General features: G+C 38.5%; 2 protein-coding genes across 2 annotated transcripts; both read left to right on the forward strand.

The window, feature by feature from the left end:
* The first annotated feature begins 2831 nt into the window (after nt 1-2831).
* Nucleotides 2832-3614, forward strand: LOC129780188 (nuclear receptor-binding factor 2-like). The gene is made up of 2 exons (XM_055788190.1): nt 2832-2989; nt 3054-3614. Exons 1-2 carry the CDS (start codon nt 2966-2968, stop codon nt 3342-3344), a joined length of 315 nt encoding a protein of 104 aa, XP_055644165.1. The 5' UTR covers nt 2832-2965; the 3' UTR covers nt 3345-3614.
* A 5563-nt stretch (nt 3615-9177) lies between these two features.
* Nucleotides 9178-10232, forward strand: LOC129777230 (uncharacterized). The gene is made up of 2 exons (XM_055783385.1): nt 9178-9359; nt 9421-10232. The coding sequence occupies exons 1-2, from the start codon at nt 9336-9338 to the stop codon at nt 10105-10107; spliced, it is 711 nt and encodes a 236-aa protein (XP_055639360.1). The 5' UTR covers nt 9178-9335; the 3' UTR covers nt 10108-10232.
* The last annotated feature ends 7404 nt before the right edge of the window (nt 10233-17636 follow it).

Genomic DNA, 17636 nt, shown 5'->3' on the forward strand with positions numbered 1-17636 from the left:
GCGCGAGAATTTTGCTGGGGCCCTCGTATTGACGGAGAAGTCAGAAGTGGTGTCACCTAGAAACAACACATAAAAAAGCGCACACACAAGCCATATCCATAAAGCCACATTTTGCAAAAAAATACCAATACTTACCTCCAATTGAATTTGAACTTTACGCACTGGAGGGGTAATTTTTGAATTTAAAAGTGAGCTAACTGCGCTCACTAAAGAAACAAAAAAAAAGAACAAACAAAGAAAAAATACAAATGAGTACTACTACTCGGGTGTAGTGAAGTACCAACTACCTCTTTTTAAAAAACTCGCGATTTAAAAGCCGGAACCACACACTGCTGCCTCTTCCATGGGCCAAGTTGAAATGGAAGAATATTTCTTCTAAGTCCTCAGGTCAGCCCAATGATCAAAAGGACCGGAACTATGCAATTATAAACGATATTAATAATACGTAGTCTTACCCTCAACCCCCTTGCCTCAATCTGTCCTCTTTTCAAACATTTTCGGGTGATTATCTTTAATCTCCCGAGCGCAGCTTAAATCGAGTCGCTCGCCGGATTCCGAATTCAAATACCAAGAAAACCCGCGAAACTCTCCCGGTTAAGGAAACGTGAATTTCTTAGAAAAAACTCACACGAGTGTCTAACACATTTTCTGAGACGTGTCTTGGCTAAATTGAGCCGTCGAGTTACATCTTGCACTCAATTATAGCTAGCAGTGAAATCGAAAAGGGGAAAAGCACTCACTTTGCAGTTCATCCGAAACATACACATATGAAAAGACACTCAGATTCCACACACGGGAGTTGTGTTGAATCTGACGTTCATACTCATAGAAACGAGGGGCTCAGCAATACTAAAATCAGTGCAGCGCTACAATGTAACCAGCTATATAGAACAACGAATTTTGTTCTGTTCTGTCGAGGAAAGTTTTCGCTTCATCGACGGTGTACTCATAGTCGAATTCAATATTCATGTCATCCACATTCTCACTAAAATTACATGAAGCTGAAATTCGATATGATGTCGATGGTGCTTAGGGTGGCAGCGAAAATGGTCATGTCAAATTTCAAAAACCGACCACGTACATTTCGTTTATTGGCCCAAAAAATGAGCTGTGCAAAGTTTCAGCTCGATCGTACATGATTTAGGGGTGCCTTAAAGCGCTCAAAGTTTTTATTTTTTGATCCTCGAAAATCTTCCCAGGAGGAGATAAGAGAAATTTGACAAAACAAAATTTTATTCTCGATGCTAAATGACTTAAAAATGCATGAAACGTCGAGATCGGGTGTAATCTCGAAAAAAAATTTTAGGCCCAAAATCGACCTTTTGGGACCGACCATGTACAATTTGTTTATTGGCACAAACAAATGACCTGTGCAAAGTTTTAGCTCGATCGGACATGATTTAGGGGTGCCTCAAAGCGCTCAAAGTTTCTTAATTCAACATGCAAAAAATGTTATGGCTGTGGTATGATATTGAATGTAATGCAAAGTGTCCGGATTCGAATACATTACTGTAAAACAGAGTTGACTCGACTGAAAATTTTTCAATTCGGCCTGCAGAAACGAAAAGAATAGGGAGAGAACAGCCTAATGCATAGACGTGTGAGTGTGAGCTTCCCCATCTGACATTCCAATAAGTCTCCTGCGGCTGGTGCGCTTTTCCGAGCTGCTTTCGCGGTGCCTTACCACCGGTAGATTTACGAGCTGTCTGCTTGATCCCAATGAAACGAGTTCTCGCGGTATGAGAGTAGAGGTGGAAATGTACGAAAGCAAAGGAAACGTCATGTTTTATATCCATCCGTTCGGTTCAACAGAAGAGAAAGGCAGAAGAGAAATGAAATTGGAAAAGAAGACAATAATGCATAGGCGTCTGAGTGCGACCGTCCTCATCTCACATCGCCGCATCAACTGAATGGATTTCTTCTTTTTTTTTCACTTAAATTCTTTTTATTTATTAATTTGGTTTACATTATAATATAATACTACATTTCAAGTGATCAACCTAGAGTTCTACATCTTTAAGTTGAATGGATTTCCAGAGCGTATGCGAGTTTATATACGGTTTCAATAACCTGTTTTCTAAGCAATTTTAAAGCTATTGAAACAAGTTTCGGGTCAACAATTAACAATCATATAACTCGTGGACATTTTGTGTTTCGAATGAAATGGTTATCATACCACTCCGTTCAGCCGGAAAAGAGGTATTAACGTTCAAAATCTCGAGTCCAGCGTCACTCTCTCGTTTTCGAAATATTGAACTTACACCCCAGTACAGAAATGTAAGACACAGTCCTACGTCAAACAAAAAATAGCGAATGCTGCAAATTAAAATTAGGAACAAAACTCTACATTTTTAATACACTGAATAATAAGTTACTTTTTTTCTTTTTACAGAGTGATACTAACAAGTTTTTTAGTCAAATGAAAAAAAGATTTTTATGGCAAATCATACAACCCTGCTAGCAACATCTAAGAGCCTCCGCACACTACAGACTTTTTTTCAGCCGACAGTTTGGTCAGATCGGCCTACTGGTGCAAAAACCGGCCCAACTGAATCGGTGTAATGCGCGCACATGAATACCTCTCCGTACTGATTAAGAAGCCGACCAAACTATCGGTCGACAATTTAGTCTGCAGTCTGCGGGGGCTCTGAAGTGCGATTCACATACAACATCCACGTCACGTTCACGTTCCGCCTCGTCACGTTGCGTCAATTATTCTTCCAAGCAGTTCTTATGCAAACATTCACATACACCGGCAACGGGAACATCGACTTGCCGTTGCTGGTGTATGTGAATGCTTCAATTTACAATAGATCTTCAAGAAAGTTGGCTCACCTTTTATGTATACAACTCTTGAGTGAAACAAAGCGTATTTTTGATTCACTAAACAATACCGTATAGCTTTTTCCCAGACACTGACGAAAACATAGTTCAATTATTTAATATTGTGAGAATTTTAGGCTCAATGGAGAAAACACCTTTAAATACAGTAAGTTGCTTTAATAACGGATAGCTTTGAGTTCAATTAAATGAACATCTTCGTTTCAAACTAGGCTCACTTCTACGCTAGACAAGCGGACAAGCTCACAAAACAAAAACGATTTGATGACGCTATCGTGAGTCATCGCAATGCGGCTACTAACTTAGAAGAAGCAATAAGATTAATACCGAAACAAACGGTAACAGCGGTTGGAATCGAATCACTTCAGCTGCAGCTTAGGCATCATCTGGCACAGATAAAGGTACTCCCGATTCGAAAGGAGATTTACCTACGCGAACTGGAGAGATTGAGAAGAGAAGCCGAAGAAAGGGAAAGGGAAAGCAGACAAGAAGACAGTATTTAAAATATGAAACGGTACAATGAAATATAAAACAATTTCAAGAAGGACAAGTATCTAAAAATATTAGTTGAAGTAAGTCTAATATAACGTAATAGTATATTTATGTTTATATGTATACAAATTTTATATTCTCTATTGCTTTTTTCTGACTTAATCTCGCCATTGTATATCCCAAATACTCACTCGACTGGTGAGAAAAAAATGATGTTTGATGAAAAATTTTTTAATTAGATAATTCATTGGTGTTTATAAAATAAAAATATACGCTTACTATTTTTCTCTTTTTTTTTCGTACAAATTGTTTTTCACCTTTTTCTGAAAACATACAGGAAAAAATAGAGGAACAGCCTGCAAAGTCTAAACTTTGAAATAATATTTAAATGCAGCAACTTCGTAAAAAAATAACTCATGAACGTAAAGCATGTACATCATGTCATCTCTTCCTAAGGCAGTGATAGAGGAGATGGGGGTAAGACGAACATGTTAAGGTAAACTTCAATTGTATCTTTGGAAACTCATGTTTTCAAAAATTGAAAAGCAGTTTCATACAGTTCAATATACTGGTTTTCGAAATAACTGGCCAAATGTTTTATAAAAAATTGTTTTCCATGTTTTTTACTGAAATTAAAACAAGCCGAAAAGTACAATATTTTTATCGGTGCGGGTATAATGGACATGTAGTGGTGGGAATATGGACAGGTTCGTAATATACGAAGCGAAGAGGTTTATCCACTCTCGGGGTCCGCCGCCTGTATTGAATAATATATTATATAACTTGCTTTGTGAGAAACATTTGAATTTTTCTCACGGGGATTCGACAGTAAGTCGGGTCTCCTACATGGGACTCCCCCAGGGCTCATGTTTAAGCCCCCTTTTGTACAACTTCTATATAAGCGACATCGACAATTGCCTTATACAAAATTGCAGCCTAAGACAACTTGCAGATGATGGAGTGGTGTCTGTCGTTGGATCAAACGAATCCGACCTGCAAGGACCCTTACAAGATACTTTGAACAATTTTTCAGCCTGGGCCATTGGTCTAGGGATCGAATTCTCCACGGAGAAAACAGAGATGGTGGTTTTTTATAGGAAGCATAGACCAGCAAAACCAAAGCTTCAACTTTTGGGTAAACCGATCACTCATGCTATGTCATTCAAGTATCTTGGTGTCTGGTTCGACTCCAAATGTACTTGGGGGGCCCATATTAGGTATCTGAGTAAAAAATGCCAACAAAGAATAAACTTTCTCCGTACAATTACCGGCACCTGGTGGGGAGCCCATCCAGAAGATCTTATAATGTTGTATCGAACAACTATTCTCTCAGTGATGGAGTATGGCAGTTTCTGTTTTCAATCAGCTGCCAAAACACACCTCATTAAACTCGAGCGAATTCAGTATCTTTGTCTCCGTATTGCGTTGGGATGTATGCCCTCAACGCATACCATGAGCCTCGAGGTTTTGGCAGGCGTACTCCCACTAAAAGATCGCTTCAATTTATTATCTCTTCGGTTCCTCATCCGGTGTAAGGTTATGAACCCATTGGTGATCGGAAATTTTGAGCGGCTGATCGAGCTAAATTTTCATTCTGGATTCATGAGCTCATATCATGAATTCGTCTCCATGCAGGTTAATCCTTCTTCGTATATTCCCAACCGTGTTTGTTTACCTGACTACATCAATTTCTCTGTGCATTTTGATCTGTCCATGAAGCAGGATATCCATGGAATTCCAGATTATCATCGATCGGTGATCGTTCCTACGATTTTCGAAGCAAAGTATGGGCGTGTCAATTGTGATAATATGTACTTTACTGATGGGTCCTCTATGAATGAGTCCACAGGATTTGGAGTGTTCAACAAATTTTTTAGCACCTCACACAGTCTTCAGTATCCTTGCTCAGTATATATTGCTGAATTGGCAGCAATACACTGGGCGCTGGACAGCGTCGCCTCACGACCTGTTGAACACTATTACATTGTAACGGATAGTCTTAGCTCTGTCGAAGCTATCCGTTCAGTGAGACCGGAAAAGCACTCGCCGTACTTCCTTGAGAGAATACGAGAAATTTTGAGTGCTTTATCCAGACGCTGTTATGTCATTACCTTTGTCTGGGTCCCTTCACATTGCTCAATTCCGGGTAATGAGAGGGCTGACTCATTAGCAAAGGTAGGTGTAATTGAAGGCGAAATTTATCAGCGTCAAATCGCCTTCAATGAATTTTATTCTTTAGTTCGTAAAAATACCATCGTTAACTGGCAACGCAAATGGAACGAAGATGAATTGGGCCGGTGGCTCCACTCAATTATCCCTAAGGTTAGCCTCAATCCGTGGTTCAAAAGTCTGGACTTGAGTCGGGACTTTATTCGCACCTTCTCCCGACTTATGTCCAATCACTGTTCGTTAGACGCGCTGCTTTTTCGTTTTAATCTTGCCGACAGCAATCTCTGTGGTTGTGGTCATGGTTACCACGACATCGAACACGTTGTTTGGTCGTGCGAGTTGTATCTTGCCGCCAGATCGAATTTAGAAAACTCCCTTCGGGCTGGAGGAAAGCAGTCCAATGTGCCGGTGAGAGATGTGTTGGCTCGGTTAGACTTTACAGTACATGGAGTACATGTCCCAAATATATGTTTTCCTTAAAGCTATCGATCTTCGAGTGTGATTGTTCATACATCCTTTTCCCCTGCTTTTCGTCCTTCGCGAGCTATCGGTTCCCTTCCTACTAACATTAGAATAAGTTAAATTGTAAATACATATTAGATGTAAGGATAATTTTAAGAATTGAGTGTGAAGTGTCAGTGTGAATGAGAATGTGAATGTGAATGTGAGTGCGAGTGTAAACACACATCTCCTTACATCCCACCCTTTTCCTAATGAAAATGTGTCACCCTTCTAAACTCGAGTCGACCGCGAGTAATCGGTTTCCTATTTAATTAACCATAGAATTAAGGAAACAACATGTTGATATATGCTAGTTGAAATATACGTAAGAGTTTGGCTCCATTAAACTTATGTAACTGAGCCTGTAAAAATAAACGGATTAATAAAAAAAAGAGGTTTATCGCTCGCGAGAGGAATAATTTCACTCTCTCTCAGTGATTGCGCGTTCAGTAACTGAAATAGAATAAAAAGAGAAAGCAATATAAAAAAGAGTTCAATATTCTTCCCTTCACTTTCCATCATGCATTGGACGTGAATTACGAATGAATTTACTTTTTCGTACATATCTAATATCGCTTCTCTGTTAACTCACAAACCGTAATATAACCATCAGCGAATTAAATTTTGCAATTAAACCACTCAAAATGCTTAATATCGAAGCCGCAGAAGTTACATCCACACGCGGAATCATGTTCGATTTTCGGTTTTTGTTTCTCTATTTCACTTTTGATCAGTATTCATTGTCATAGGATGGTTTAAATATTATAGAATAGCATGTAGAAGGGTTTCCCATCAACAGAAATTTGAAATTCATAATGCAACTATACAAATCAACCACCTCTCTATTATATCCCCACTGTCCGTCTTACCCGCGGCTCCCCTAACTATGTTTTCAACTGTCTACCTCATGTAAGGATTATGTTTTATTGAAGTTTGAGTCAATTCCTAGCCTAGTTTCCACGGCCTTCAGCTTCAGCAGTTTTGGGCTATAAACACATTTCTTCCATGAAGTTCCCCACACGGACCCATTTTTTGTACTTTCGAAAATAGCATTGCCCCGGTACGATAGCGTTGAGCTCGAATAGTTGACTGATTGTTGATAGCAGCATGACGGGATATTTGAGGGGTTTTAAAATGGGCACTATTTTTTGTGTCGGTTCGACGTAGAATCATTCTCTTCTAAGAGTATTCCTATCGTTCGAATGTTTATATTAGGCTGTCAAAAAAGTCCTGCGGTATTTTTTTTAAATTTTCATTTGTTCATAAAATTAGTTACAATCATCTGTTTTAAGTCATATATGCGCCGTTTTGTTCGATGACTTGTTCCCAACGAGATGCCAACTTCATAATACCCCTGTTATAGAAGCTCGCTTCCTTATTGGCAAAAAACTCGGATAGCCAATTTTTACAGGCCTCTTTTGTGGCTAACTTCTGACTACCTAGCTCGTTCGCCATGGACAAAAACAGGTGGTAGTCACTTGGTGCAAGGTCCGGACTATACGGCGGATGCAAAAGAACCTCCCATCCGAGCTCCCGGAGCTTCTGGCGCGTCACCAAAGAAGTGTGTGGCCTGGCGTTCTCCTGATGGAAGACAATGCGGCCTCTGTTTATCGAAGATGGCCTCTTCTTCATGAGTGCTACCTTCAAGCGGTCCAGTTGTTGGCAGTACAGGTCCGAATTGACCGTTTGGCCATAGGGAAGCAGCTCATAATAGATTATTCATTGACAATCCCACCAAACACACAGCAGAACCTTCCTGGCCGTTAATGAGGGCTTGTCCACCGTCTGAGCCGCTTCAGCGGGCTTCGACCACGACCGTTTGCGCTTCACGTTGTCGTAAGTGACCCACTTTTCATCGCCAGTCACCATCCGCTTCAGAAACGGGACGATTTTGTTGCGATTCAGCAGCGATTCACATGCGTCGATACTGTCAAAGATGTTTTTTGCGTCAACGTGTGTGGCACCCATACATCGAGCTTCTTTGTGAATCCAAGCTTCTTCAAATGGTTAATAACGGTTTGATGACTTAGCCCCAGCTCTTGGCCGATGCTACGGCTGCTACTATGCCGGTCTTTCTCGGCTAATTCAGCGATTTTGTCGCAATTTTCGCCGACAGGCCTTCCGGAGCGTGGCGCATCTACGACGACCTCTACACCAGAACGAAAACGTTGAAACCATCGTTGTGCGGTGAAAATGGAAACTGTATCGGGTCCATAAACTGCACAAATTTTATTGTCAGCTTGAGATACATTTTTGCCTTTGTCATAGTAGTACTGTAAAATATGTCGGATTTTCTCTTTATTTTGATCCATATTTGCGACACTATAACTCACGAACGGCTTAACCAAACAAAACACTGTCAAGGACTATATTATAGCGCGCAAAATACCTTTCCAACAAGCTATAGTATGACTCGATACAATGAATACAACTAGAACTACGCGCTTACAACGACACCTCGCGGAAATACCGCAGGATTTTTTTGACAGCCTAATATTTGGACCGTACATAGCGGGAAAGTTGATATGAGTTCCATTGTTGTGTTATTAATATCACCAATTACCGTAATATAAGCGATAAGGGACTGGGATTACCATCACATGATGATTACTACATGGATAAAGTAGCTAGTTTCATCACATGCCCCACGATTTTATTTTAGTCTCATCAATACTCTAGATTAAAGAAAGAGTTATTAACTGATAACTATTAACTGCTACTTGCCCTAATTATTTTCTAGCTTTTAGTACATTATCTGTCTTATTATTAGGTTTTATCACAATAAAACCGTTGCACTTGAAAAGTTTTTTTAAAATTTTTTTTATTTGATTTGTGGTGCACCCATCTTAACTCGAACGCAGACGAAACCATCTGTCTTCAAGTAGCAAAATATCTTGAGCGTGAAACATAATCCATTCGTCAATTGTGCCAACCTGTTTACAAGGTACGCAGGTACTCCGCCTGTTGTGAATTCAGAAAAGAAAAACAAATTCAAAAATTGATCTCAGATCATCGGCATCACGTTCATCCGCAGCTAGTTCCGAATTTTTTCGTTTTCACTAGCCATATTGTTTGTTGAATTAAATTCAATCAAAATGAACTTTTCAAAATAGCTAACGATGTATTCAAAAACTAGTCATAGTTACTAGTTATTTTTTCGAGTGTACGTAGCGCACGCGTGTCAGATCAGCTGATACGCATCAAAAAGTGCATAAAGCCCAAACAAATCGTGTTTTTAAATTCCCAAAACGAAACTACGTAGTTGTTTCTCTAGACATTGATGAATATATAACTTGAGTGTCGTCTTTTTCTTTCTCTAAACCCGGTGTCCAATGGAGAAATCATTTTTGAATGTCGTGAGTTGATTGCTCGGGAATGGATTATCGCATTGAATAAATATTTTTCGCTCCATTCTAGGCGCACGTCTATTCAAGAAAAGCAGAAAAATTTGCAAAGCAAAGTCGGTATGATGATGCTGCTGAGAGTCATCTCATTGCGGCCACAAATTTAGAAGAAGCAATAAGAATGGCACCGAATTCTCCGGTTGCTCTCGAATCACTTCAGCTGCAGAGGAAGTATCATCTGAAACAGGTAGACTTTATGCGGCATAAAAAGCAGCAGCATGAGCGCTACCTGGAAGCACTGGAGTATCAGAAACGTAGGAATCCAGAATACTTCGCCCAGCAGATGGAGAAAATAGATAATTATAATGATCTGCAGCTTGCAATTCATCGCAATTTAGATAATGCTGATTCACTTCTCGAAACGCTCACTAAAACTCGCACAGCTGAGGCGACCGAAAGTGATAGGAAGGGTTCGATAGTGGATGAGTTGATATCATTAAATCATTCTTTGCATGTGCTTTTTCAAAGAATGGCTCATAATCTCGATGAGTGTACAACGGAGAATGAAACACTGAAAGAGAAACTGAGTGAATATGAGAAGGAAAAACAAAACTGTTTCAGTGGAAAAGACAAGGGAGGTGGGTCTTTCGAGACCGGAAGAGATGCACTCGAGGCGATTGATTACCATACAGAAGAATTACCACCGTTGGCACCGCTTGAGCTGCCAACATTCGATTTGCCGGGATTTGAGGAGCAATAGAACGTAACTAGCCTAACATGTTTAGTAACATGTTAGGCTAGTAATCAATTTGAAATATGTGACAAAATGTTTTTTTTGTGTATGTGATTATTATACAATATATGTCTCCGATAGTATAATTATTCCATCCGATTTTAAAGCTGAAAGTATCTTAGAGAAAATTTGCCGAAAATTCGCCTAACTCCTGTGAAGTCTTAACCGAGCCAACAGCAAAATGCAGTCAATACAAAAAAATATCTTCGTCGCGTTGTCAGTTGACGAAATGTACACACAGTTAATGAGGGCATATCATTAGTTTTCCAAGAGAGATCCGGCGCAAAAATGTGACCACTCCTGAAGTTCAAGGACAAGTCCCCCTGGGCGAACTAGATCTCCCTAGCTTCCGTGGTAATAGTTCATTTTTGAAAGACCTAGCACTCGAGGCATCAAAAGCTCCAATTGTCTCCGTTTCCTACCTAATGGTAAAATCCTTATCGGGATTATACATAAGTTTATCTGACATTTTCCAGACCGTATCATCACGTTCTTTGATGTTTCTGACTCTATTTCCAATAGTGAAGACAGCAGTAGCTGATGCAAAATCAACCCCTCTATGCAATGACTATATCTGTTGATAGTCTTGAACCTTAATAATCTCAAAAGGAGAGGGCTGGAATATCATTGTACCACAGTGTAATCATCTCAAACTTATTCCTCAATTAGATATGATCATTTTTCAATTCATAATATTAATCGTGCTATTTTTGCTCTGTCTTCATTTAATTCGTCGTAGGCCTTCCAATCAATGATGGGGTAACCAGTGTACCAAATGCATTTGAATATTTTCGAAAACGTGGAACTATCGTCAATTTTTATACGTAAAGGATGGAACGACCAAAAAGTGCTTAACTTCAACGTAGCATTAATCCCATAATCGATTATTTGAAAAAAATGGAATCCCATATTTTTGTTGGCACAGGTGTGTAGAATGTTGTGCCTACTTTGTTTTCGGCGCACGCTCTTCAATTGTCAAAATGGCCTCCACGCAATAGCAACGGCGTTTAAAAACTCTGCACGCGCACCAAGAATTTCCGCTTTTGTCGTATAATCGACTAGCGAGCTCAATTTGCCTCAAACGATGGTGTCTAAAGTGATTAGAGTATTTGGGGAGAGGTTGACCACAACTCGGTGGCCTGGAAGTGAAGGGAACCGCATCCCGACGGTCGAACAGACAACCAAAGCGGCGAAGAGGACATACACGAGGAATCCAAATTTATTGATCCGGGATGTGGCAGATAAAGTTGAAGTGTCCCACACCACGGTGCGACTTGCCAAAAAAAGATTTGGGCTGTCAACGTACAAAAAGGTAAAGACCCCAAACCGCGACGAAAAGCAAAACAAATTGGCCAAAACGAGGATACGGAAGTTGTACACGACGATGCTGCCCAAATTCGACTGTATCGTTATGGATGACGAGACATACGTCAAAACCGACTTTAACCAGCTTGCGGGATAAGAATTCTACACGGCGACGGGAAGGGGCAAAGTGACAGAGATATTTAAAAACATTAAATTGTCGAAATTCGCAAGGAAATATCTGGTTTAACAGGCGATATGCTCGTGTGGAGAAAAGAGCAGCATTTTTGTAACAACCGGCACCATCAACCAGGAAGTTTACGTCAACGTCAACGACTCCTGCCGTTCCTGCAGCAGCACATGGGTTCCGTGCTGTTTTGGCCGGATTTGGCCTCATGCAACTACGACAAAAATTCCCTGGAGTGACATGCGGCCAACATCGTCCAATTCATGCCTAAGGATTAGAACCCGCCCAACACACCAGATCTTCGCCCGATCGAACGATACTGGGCCATCGTAAAGCGGAGCTTACGGAAGACAAAAAAAGTCGTCGGGAGCGAGCAGCAATTCAAGGTGAACTAGCGTGTAGCAGCTGAGAAGGTCGACAAATCGACTGTACAAAATCTGATGCAGCATGTGAAAATGAAGGCCCGAGCATTCGTTTTTTCGCCGCAGAAGAACTAACCAAATATGTAATGTATGAATTTCCAAAAAAAACATGAATTTTTAAATTAAGAATAAACATAAGGTAAATGATTTTGGTTTGTCCAGTCGAAAATATGATCATAGTTAGTTCACTTTTTTTAATGCTCTAATTCAGCACACCTTCGTCAAATCAGGCATTCGAATGTTTCAAAACATATCATGATTTACAGTAGTTTTATAGTATATTTTTAGGGATCCACATCTTTTAATGGATTATAAAATCCACCTTCCATTGGAGTCAATGCGCCCCTCATCGAGCTAATTTTTAATCGACCACCAGATGATTATCTGGCACGTTTTCAGACCTTTTCTGGATTATAACACTTGCAAATAAATTAACGCATTTTGATGAATTCAATTCTGATCATGAGTTGTCCAATTCAACAATGTTGTTTTGTCCAGATGATTTCTATGGCAATGTGATTCCTAAAACCGGACAAACCATGATCATTATTTCTCTTTGAGGAAAATGGTATAAATGGTAAAATGGTATAAATATTTGAATAATTTCAACGCCTTATGGTAGTATGACATGGGGTTTTTCAACAAACCCAAACTCGTATCGATTATATGTAATTTTTACTAGTTGCGTAAAAACACTCCAAATCGGACAAACCAAGATTATTTTCCCTACTTTAAGCGTTATTTTGTCTTAGAACTTTTTGATCGTTCCATTCAGCCATTGGAAATCAGTTGAAAACATGATCAGAAGGAAAAAGCTCTGCAAATTGACGAAATTTTGAGGGTGGCTTGTCACGCGAAACGGCAATGAAAACTCTATGAAAACTGATTCGAAATATGTTAGATCGCTTTTCAACGAATGAAAGCGCGAGTCGTGTACATTATGGACCTAGTTTTCATAAGAAAAACATTTAAGTCTCTGCTTTGTTTGTCGTTTTTTTCGTATCTCGGATATTACAACCAAAACAGGCAAAACAACCGGTTTGCGCTAGAAACAGAGTATGAACCCATTTATGCTGCCGTTCCGCTAAAACCGAATGGTTTGTATTACTGGGACATTGAACCAGTTTTATTGCCACGGTCTACCGATTTATAATCTTATCAATTGGATAGTTTGTTCAGTTTTGGGTTCAATACAACTGATACGAGCGGTAATTCTGAAAGAGTATCGAAAGAACAATCAATTTGTTCCACATCTTGGTTTTGTTGTGTTGATAAAATTATTCGCTTTATGAGCATTTTCATGTCGTTCTCTTCCCAAGACCCATATATTGCAGCTGATAAGGTTTCAAAGTTAGTTTTGCAATAATTGCTGACGGAACCGATTGTGGTTAACATTAAACAGACGAATTTCACGTCAACTCGTCTTAGGAGTTGGCAGCATCACCTTAGATAGCAGCGAAATGTTGTGGGTGTAGTAAACACATGGATCTTTAAAGCAACTTTGCATATAATATTAAATATTCAAAAAAAGAGTTAGACTATTTTTGGATGAAATGTAGGAAATTGTTTCAATTTTTATAAAAAAATACCGATTTTTTTTTGAAAAAATATTTTGCTGAAAAAAATCATTTTAAATTTTTGAAAAATTCATAAAAAAAGCTTTTTTCGATTCAGAAACATGTGAAGAACATGTCAAACGCGAGAATTTATGCACAAAAATGTTACGAGTAAAACATTATTTATCCAGAGGTCTCCATACGAAAATGTCCTATACAGGCCGGACTCGATTGTGTACAGTTTTTGATTTATTTTTACTGTATATAATTAAATCCTGTATATAATCGAGTCAAAAAAAAGGTTTCAAAAGTTTTTTTTGCACGAATTTTTTTTTTGAATATTAAAGAGGAATTTGAATTAAAGTCAGAGAACACCTTTCTCAAATGAAAAAAATTAATTTATCCAGATTTTTTTCAGAGGGGTTAAACGATCATATTTTATGAAAAAATCCTTCTATGCATATGGTCGAATTTCAACAATGACAGAGTTATAAGATTTGTTTTTTATTTCGGACTCTGCTGCCTCAAACTGGCTCGACATTAAAAAGTACGCTACGGGAGATGATTCTGTTTTTTTCATTTAAAAATTCAGAAAATTCAGTACAGGATGTAGTAATGGAACATCTAAATTAGTAGATTTTAATGACATTTTGGAAGTGAAAAACTTAAAAGTTAATAATTTTCAATGTGTTATTATTAATTTTATCTTAAAAAAATATATTGAACTAGATTGTTTGTATCAATTAAAATGAAGCTCTTTAAGCGCTCTACAATTTATTCCCAACTTTCATCTTTCTTAATTAGGCTGCAATATCGATATAAACAATTCATGGTAAAAATTCAAGCAAAATCTTCAAAAATCAATATTTTTACCCCATTGTATATATAATAGCCACTTAAATTTCACCTCAACGTTGAAAGGCTACATTCGTCTTGAAATAAGTCATATATGAAATATGAAAAAAAATTTTTTTTTCAAGCTGTATACAATCGTGTTCAAAAATGTATACACTCGACAAAAAAATTAGAGAAACAGAGTGCGAAGTTGAAAATTTTCAGTGATTTTTGACATGCGTGAAAAATCAACGCATGTCGATGGGATGCGCATCAGTTTGAAGCTACAACTTTTTTTAGGTACATATTTTTATCTTGGTGTGTGTAGGTGTAATGGGCAACAATAACGGAATGAAGTGAAAAATCTATTTTTCTTTGTTTTTTTTTCAAGAATATTCTGGACTAACATATTTTTTCGCTAATCAACTCAACAGCAAATTCAATTAACCTTAGCAACCAGCTTTCATTTGGTTCCAAGATCGTTTCTGTAGGACCTTGCCACACAGAGATATTTCAGTTTAAATGAAAATTACCTCTTCGTCTTTGATGATGAATAATTCAATGAACAACCATCGCACAGCAAATCGAAAGGTAGTTTTGAAAACTTCAATAAATTCTGCACAAAGATAATTTGTTACTTTGACGTAAAAAAACTTATCTATTTTTTTTTGCATTTATTTCAAAAAAGGGCCAAAAACTGGATTTTTATAGTGCTTTACAAAATCCATCGTTATTCTGCAAATATCGCAGTAAGTTCCAATGTATGCAGGTAAATTTTTAGACTAGTGTATTCCCTAAACATCTGTTAACGTTTCATATTGATACGTTCAGCCGTTTTTTTTAGCCGATTTTTCAAAGTTTGGAGTAAATTAGAGGAACGTTGAATTGCAAATCGTCTCAGAAGTACAAAATCCTACGCGTCTCTCAGAATGAACGATTTGTAACTTTTGTCTTTATGAGTGTTTAATCAAGAAACGTGGATCCATTACCACACTCAGGACTTAGACTTTTCGTACTACAAAAAGGGAATCGAAAGCTGGACAACAAGTGTTTTGCCCTCAAATGAAACTATGTTGAGGAATAAATACAGCTTTGCCTAAAAAAGTATTGTTTTCTTTAAAAATCCCGGGGGTTTTTTTGGCCCATGTAGTATTTCACACATTTATGCAACAGCACTAGTAGCAATGTGGATAGCTTGGTCGTGTAAAACAGCCTTGCATTCTAGCCGGCCTTGGTTTGAACCCCTCGAACTCCGTTGACATCGTTTGGACTTTTATTTGGGTTCAATACCAAAAAGATGAAAAAATAAAGATATGCTTCTACACATACAAACATTTTAAAGCTTTTGAAACAGATGTTTTTATTTGCTCATTTCACCCTTCAGCACACGAAACAGATTTTTTTCTGTCGAAGATAAAATGTTTTCTGCCAACATTAGTTTGGGTGCAGCATCTCGTCATTCTGCAACGTTCTCAGATGTCGTTGAACTATGATTTATCTTACTGAACAACATATTTAAAGTACTCGAGAGGCTTCTAGGCCAACCACTCGGCTTAGAATGGTCGAGTTCTGTCTATATGATCACACATTCACACATGCCGTGACGAGAGACCTTCACACATGCCGATCATTCGCTCTTAGTTTGATTTCGCAGATACAGGGTGGGCCATTTAAAGTGGAAGGATTTGTTTTTACAATAGCAAAGTAAAGAAGTGGAATTTTAATTTTTTTTTTTAAATTCATTTATTTTGGTCCAAGGAGATTTGTTTTAACTACTTTTTGATTATGATATCTCGTAAATGACCGCCTCTGGCCTTGACCGCAAAATGTGCCCTTTTTTCGGCATTTTCCATCACTTTGCCCAATGTTTCGGCCTATATGGCAGCAATTTCTTGTCGGATATTGTCTTTCAGCGCAGCCAGGATCCTTGGTTTACCAGTGTATACCTTGGATTTTAAATATCCCCATAAAAAAAGTCAGGAGGCGTCAAATCAGGTGATCTCGGTGGCCTGTCATAATCGCCGTTTTTCGATATTAATCTTCCGGGGAACATTTCGCGCAATAATTTGGTCGTGGCAGCCGCTGTATGGCATGTAGCGCCGTCCTGTTGGAACCAGTAATTGTCCAATTCATTTTCACGAACAAATGGTAATAAAAAATCGGCCTAACTCTTGCGAACGATGGCGACCTGATGTCGATGGAGTCTCTGCAACACTGGCTCGAACGGCATCAATATTCTCGTCGAAACGTCTTGGTCGTTGTCTGGACAGATGAGTGGCATTACCAACACTACCAGACGATATAAATTTGGCATATAATCGATGTATAGTGTTGTCTCCAGGCGATGTTTTAACTTTATTTTTATTTTTCCACGCACGTTTAGTTAACACAATTGAGAAGTTATTTTGAATGTACAGCTGAACAATTTCAGCGCGTTGTTTGGGTGTGTATTGTTCCATGGTTAAAATTGTACTGAAATGACGCTTCCAACGCGGTATGACATTTGTTTATCTGACATCTCTGTCAAAAGTTATGGGGTTGCCAGATGCTTCCACTTTAAATGGCCCACCCTGTATATGGTGATATGGTATATGGTTGATTCTGAGCAGAATTGCTCTTCCAACTATATTCAATGGGCTGTCGAATGGTACGATCAGAAATCAATAAATTATTTTCAGTAGGTTATACTTCGAAATGATTTTTTTTAAGTAAAAACCTTCTAACCATGCGGAAGAATCTCTTGAAATTTACTTGAAAAAGATGGATTTCTTTTTCGTCGACCTCATATTTACTGCTAAAAGAAGTTATACTTAGCTCCTTACCCTACGATGTAATTTCCAAAAGAGTGGACAAGTACTCTGATCTCTTCAAAGTCGAATAAAAGAGTGGACTAATTCAAACACTTCGATGAGTAATTTCACTACTATGTATCCTAGCGCCCTATGATATGCAAGTACATCACGAGTGAGACTCGATGTTGTATGTGGATGGGTTAAGCTAATGGATTTATTGCCTATTCTATTCGCCGTTCTAATCCAACTACACTAAAAACTAAAATATCAAAGCGTGAAATCCGACGACTGAGCTTAAAAATCAGTATCGGTCCACCAAGTTTGTAATTGAATTGAGAAATGCAATTAGAGTATGTTGAGAATATTTTTCGCCTCTTTTTAGACTCAAAACTAGTTTTTTCCA

This window comes from Toxorhynchites rutilus, chromosome 3 (assembly GCF_029784135.1).
Source record: "Toxorhynchites rutilus septentrionalis strain SRP chromosome 3, ASM2978413v1, whole genome shotgun sequence".
NCBI lineage: Eukaryota > Metazoa > Arthropoda > Insecta > Diptera > Culicidae > Toxorhynchites > Toxorhynchites rutilus.

Bases quoted from the DNA above. Each gene is read 5' to 3' on its own strand.
- LOC129780188 (XM_055788190.1), top strand. From the start codon at position 2,966: ATGGAGAAAACACCTTTAAATACA. The intron at 2,990-3,053 runs GTAAGTTGCTTT...GTTTCAAACTAG, and splicing joins AGAAAACACCTTTAAATACA to GCTCACTTCTACGCTAGACA.
- LOC129777230 (XM_055783385.1), top strand. From the start codon at position 9,336: ATGGAGAAATCATTTTTGAATGTC. The intron at 9,360-9,420 runs GTGAGTTGATTG...GCTCCATTCTAG, and splicing joins AGAAATCATTTTTGAATGTC to GCGCACGTCTATTCAAGAAA.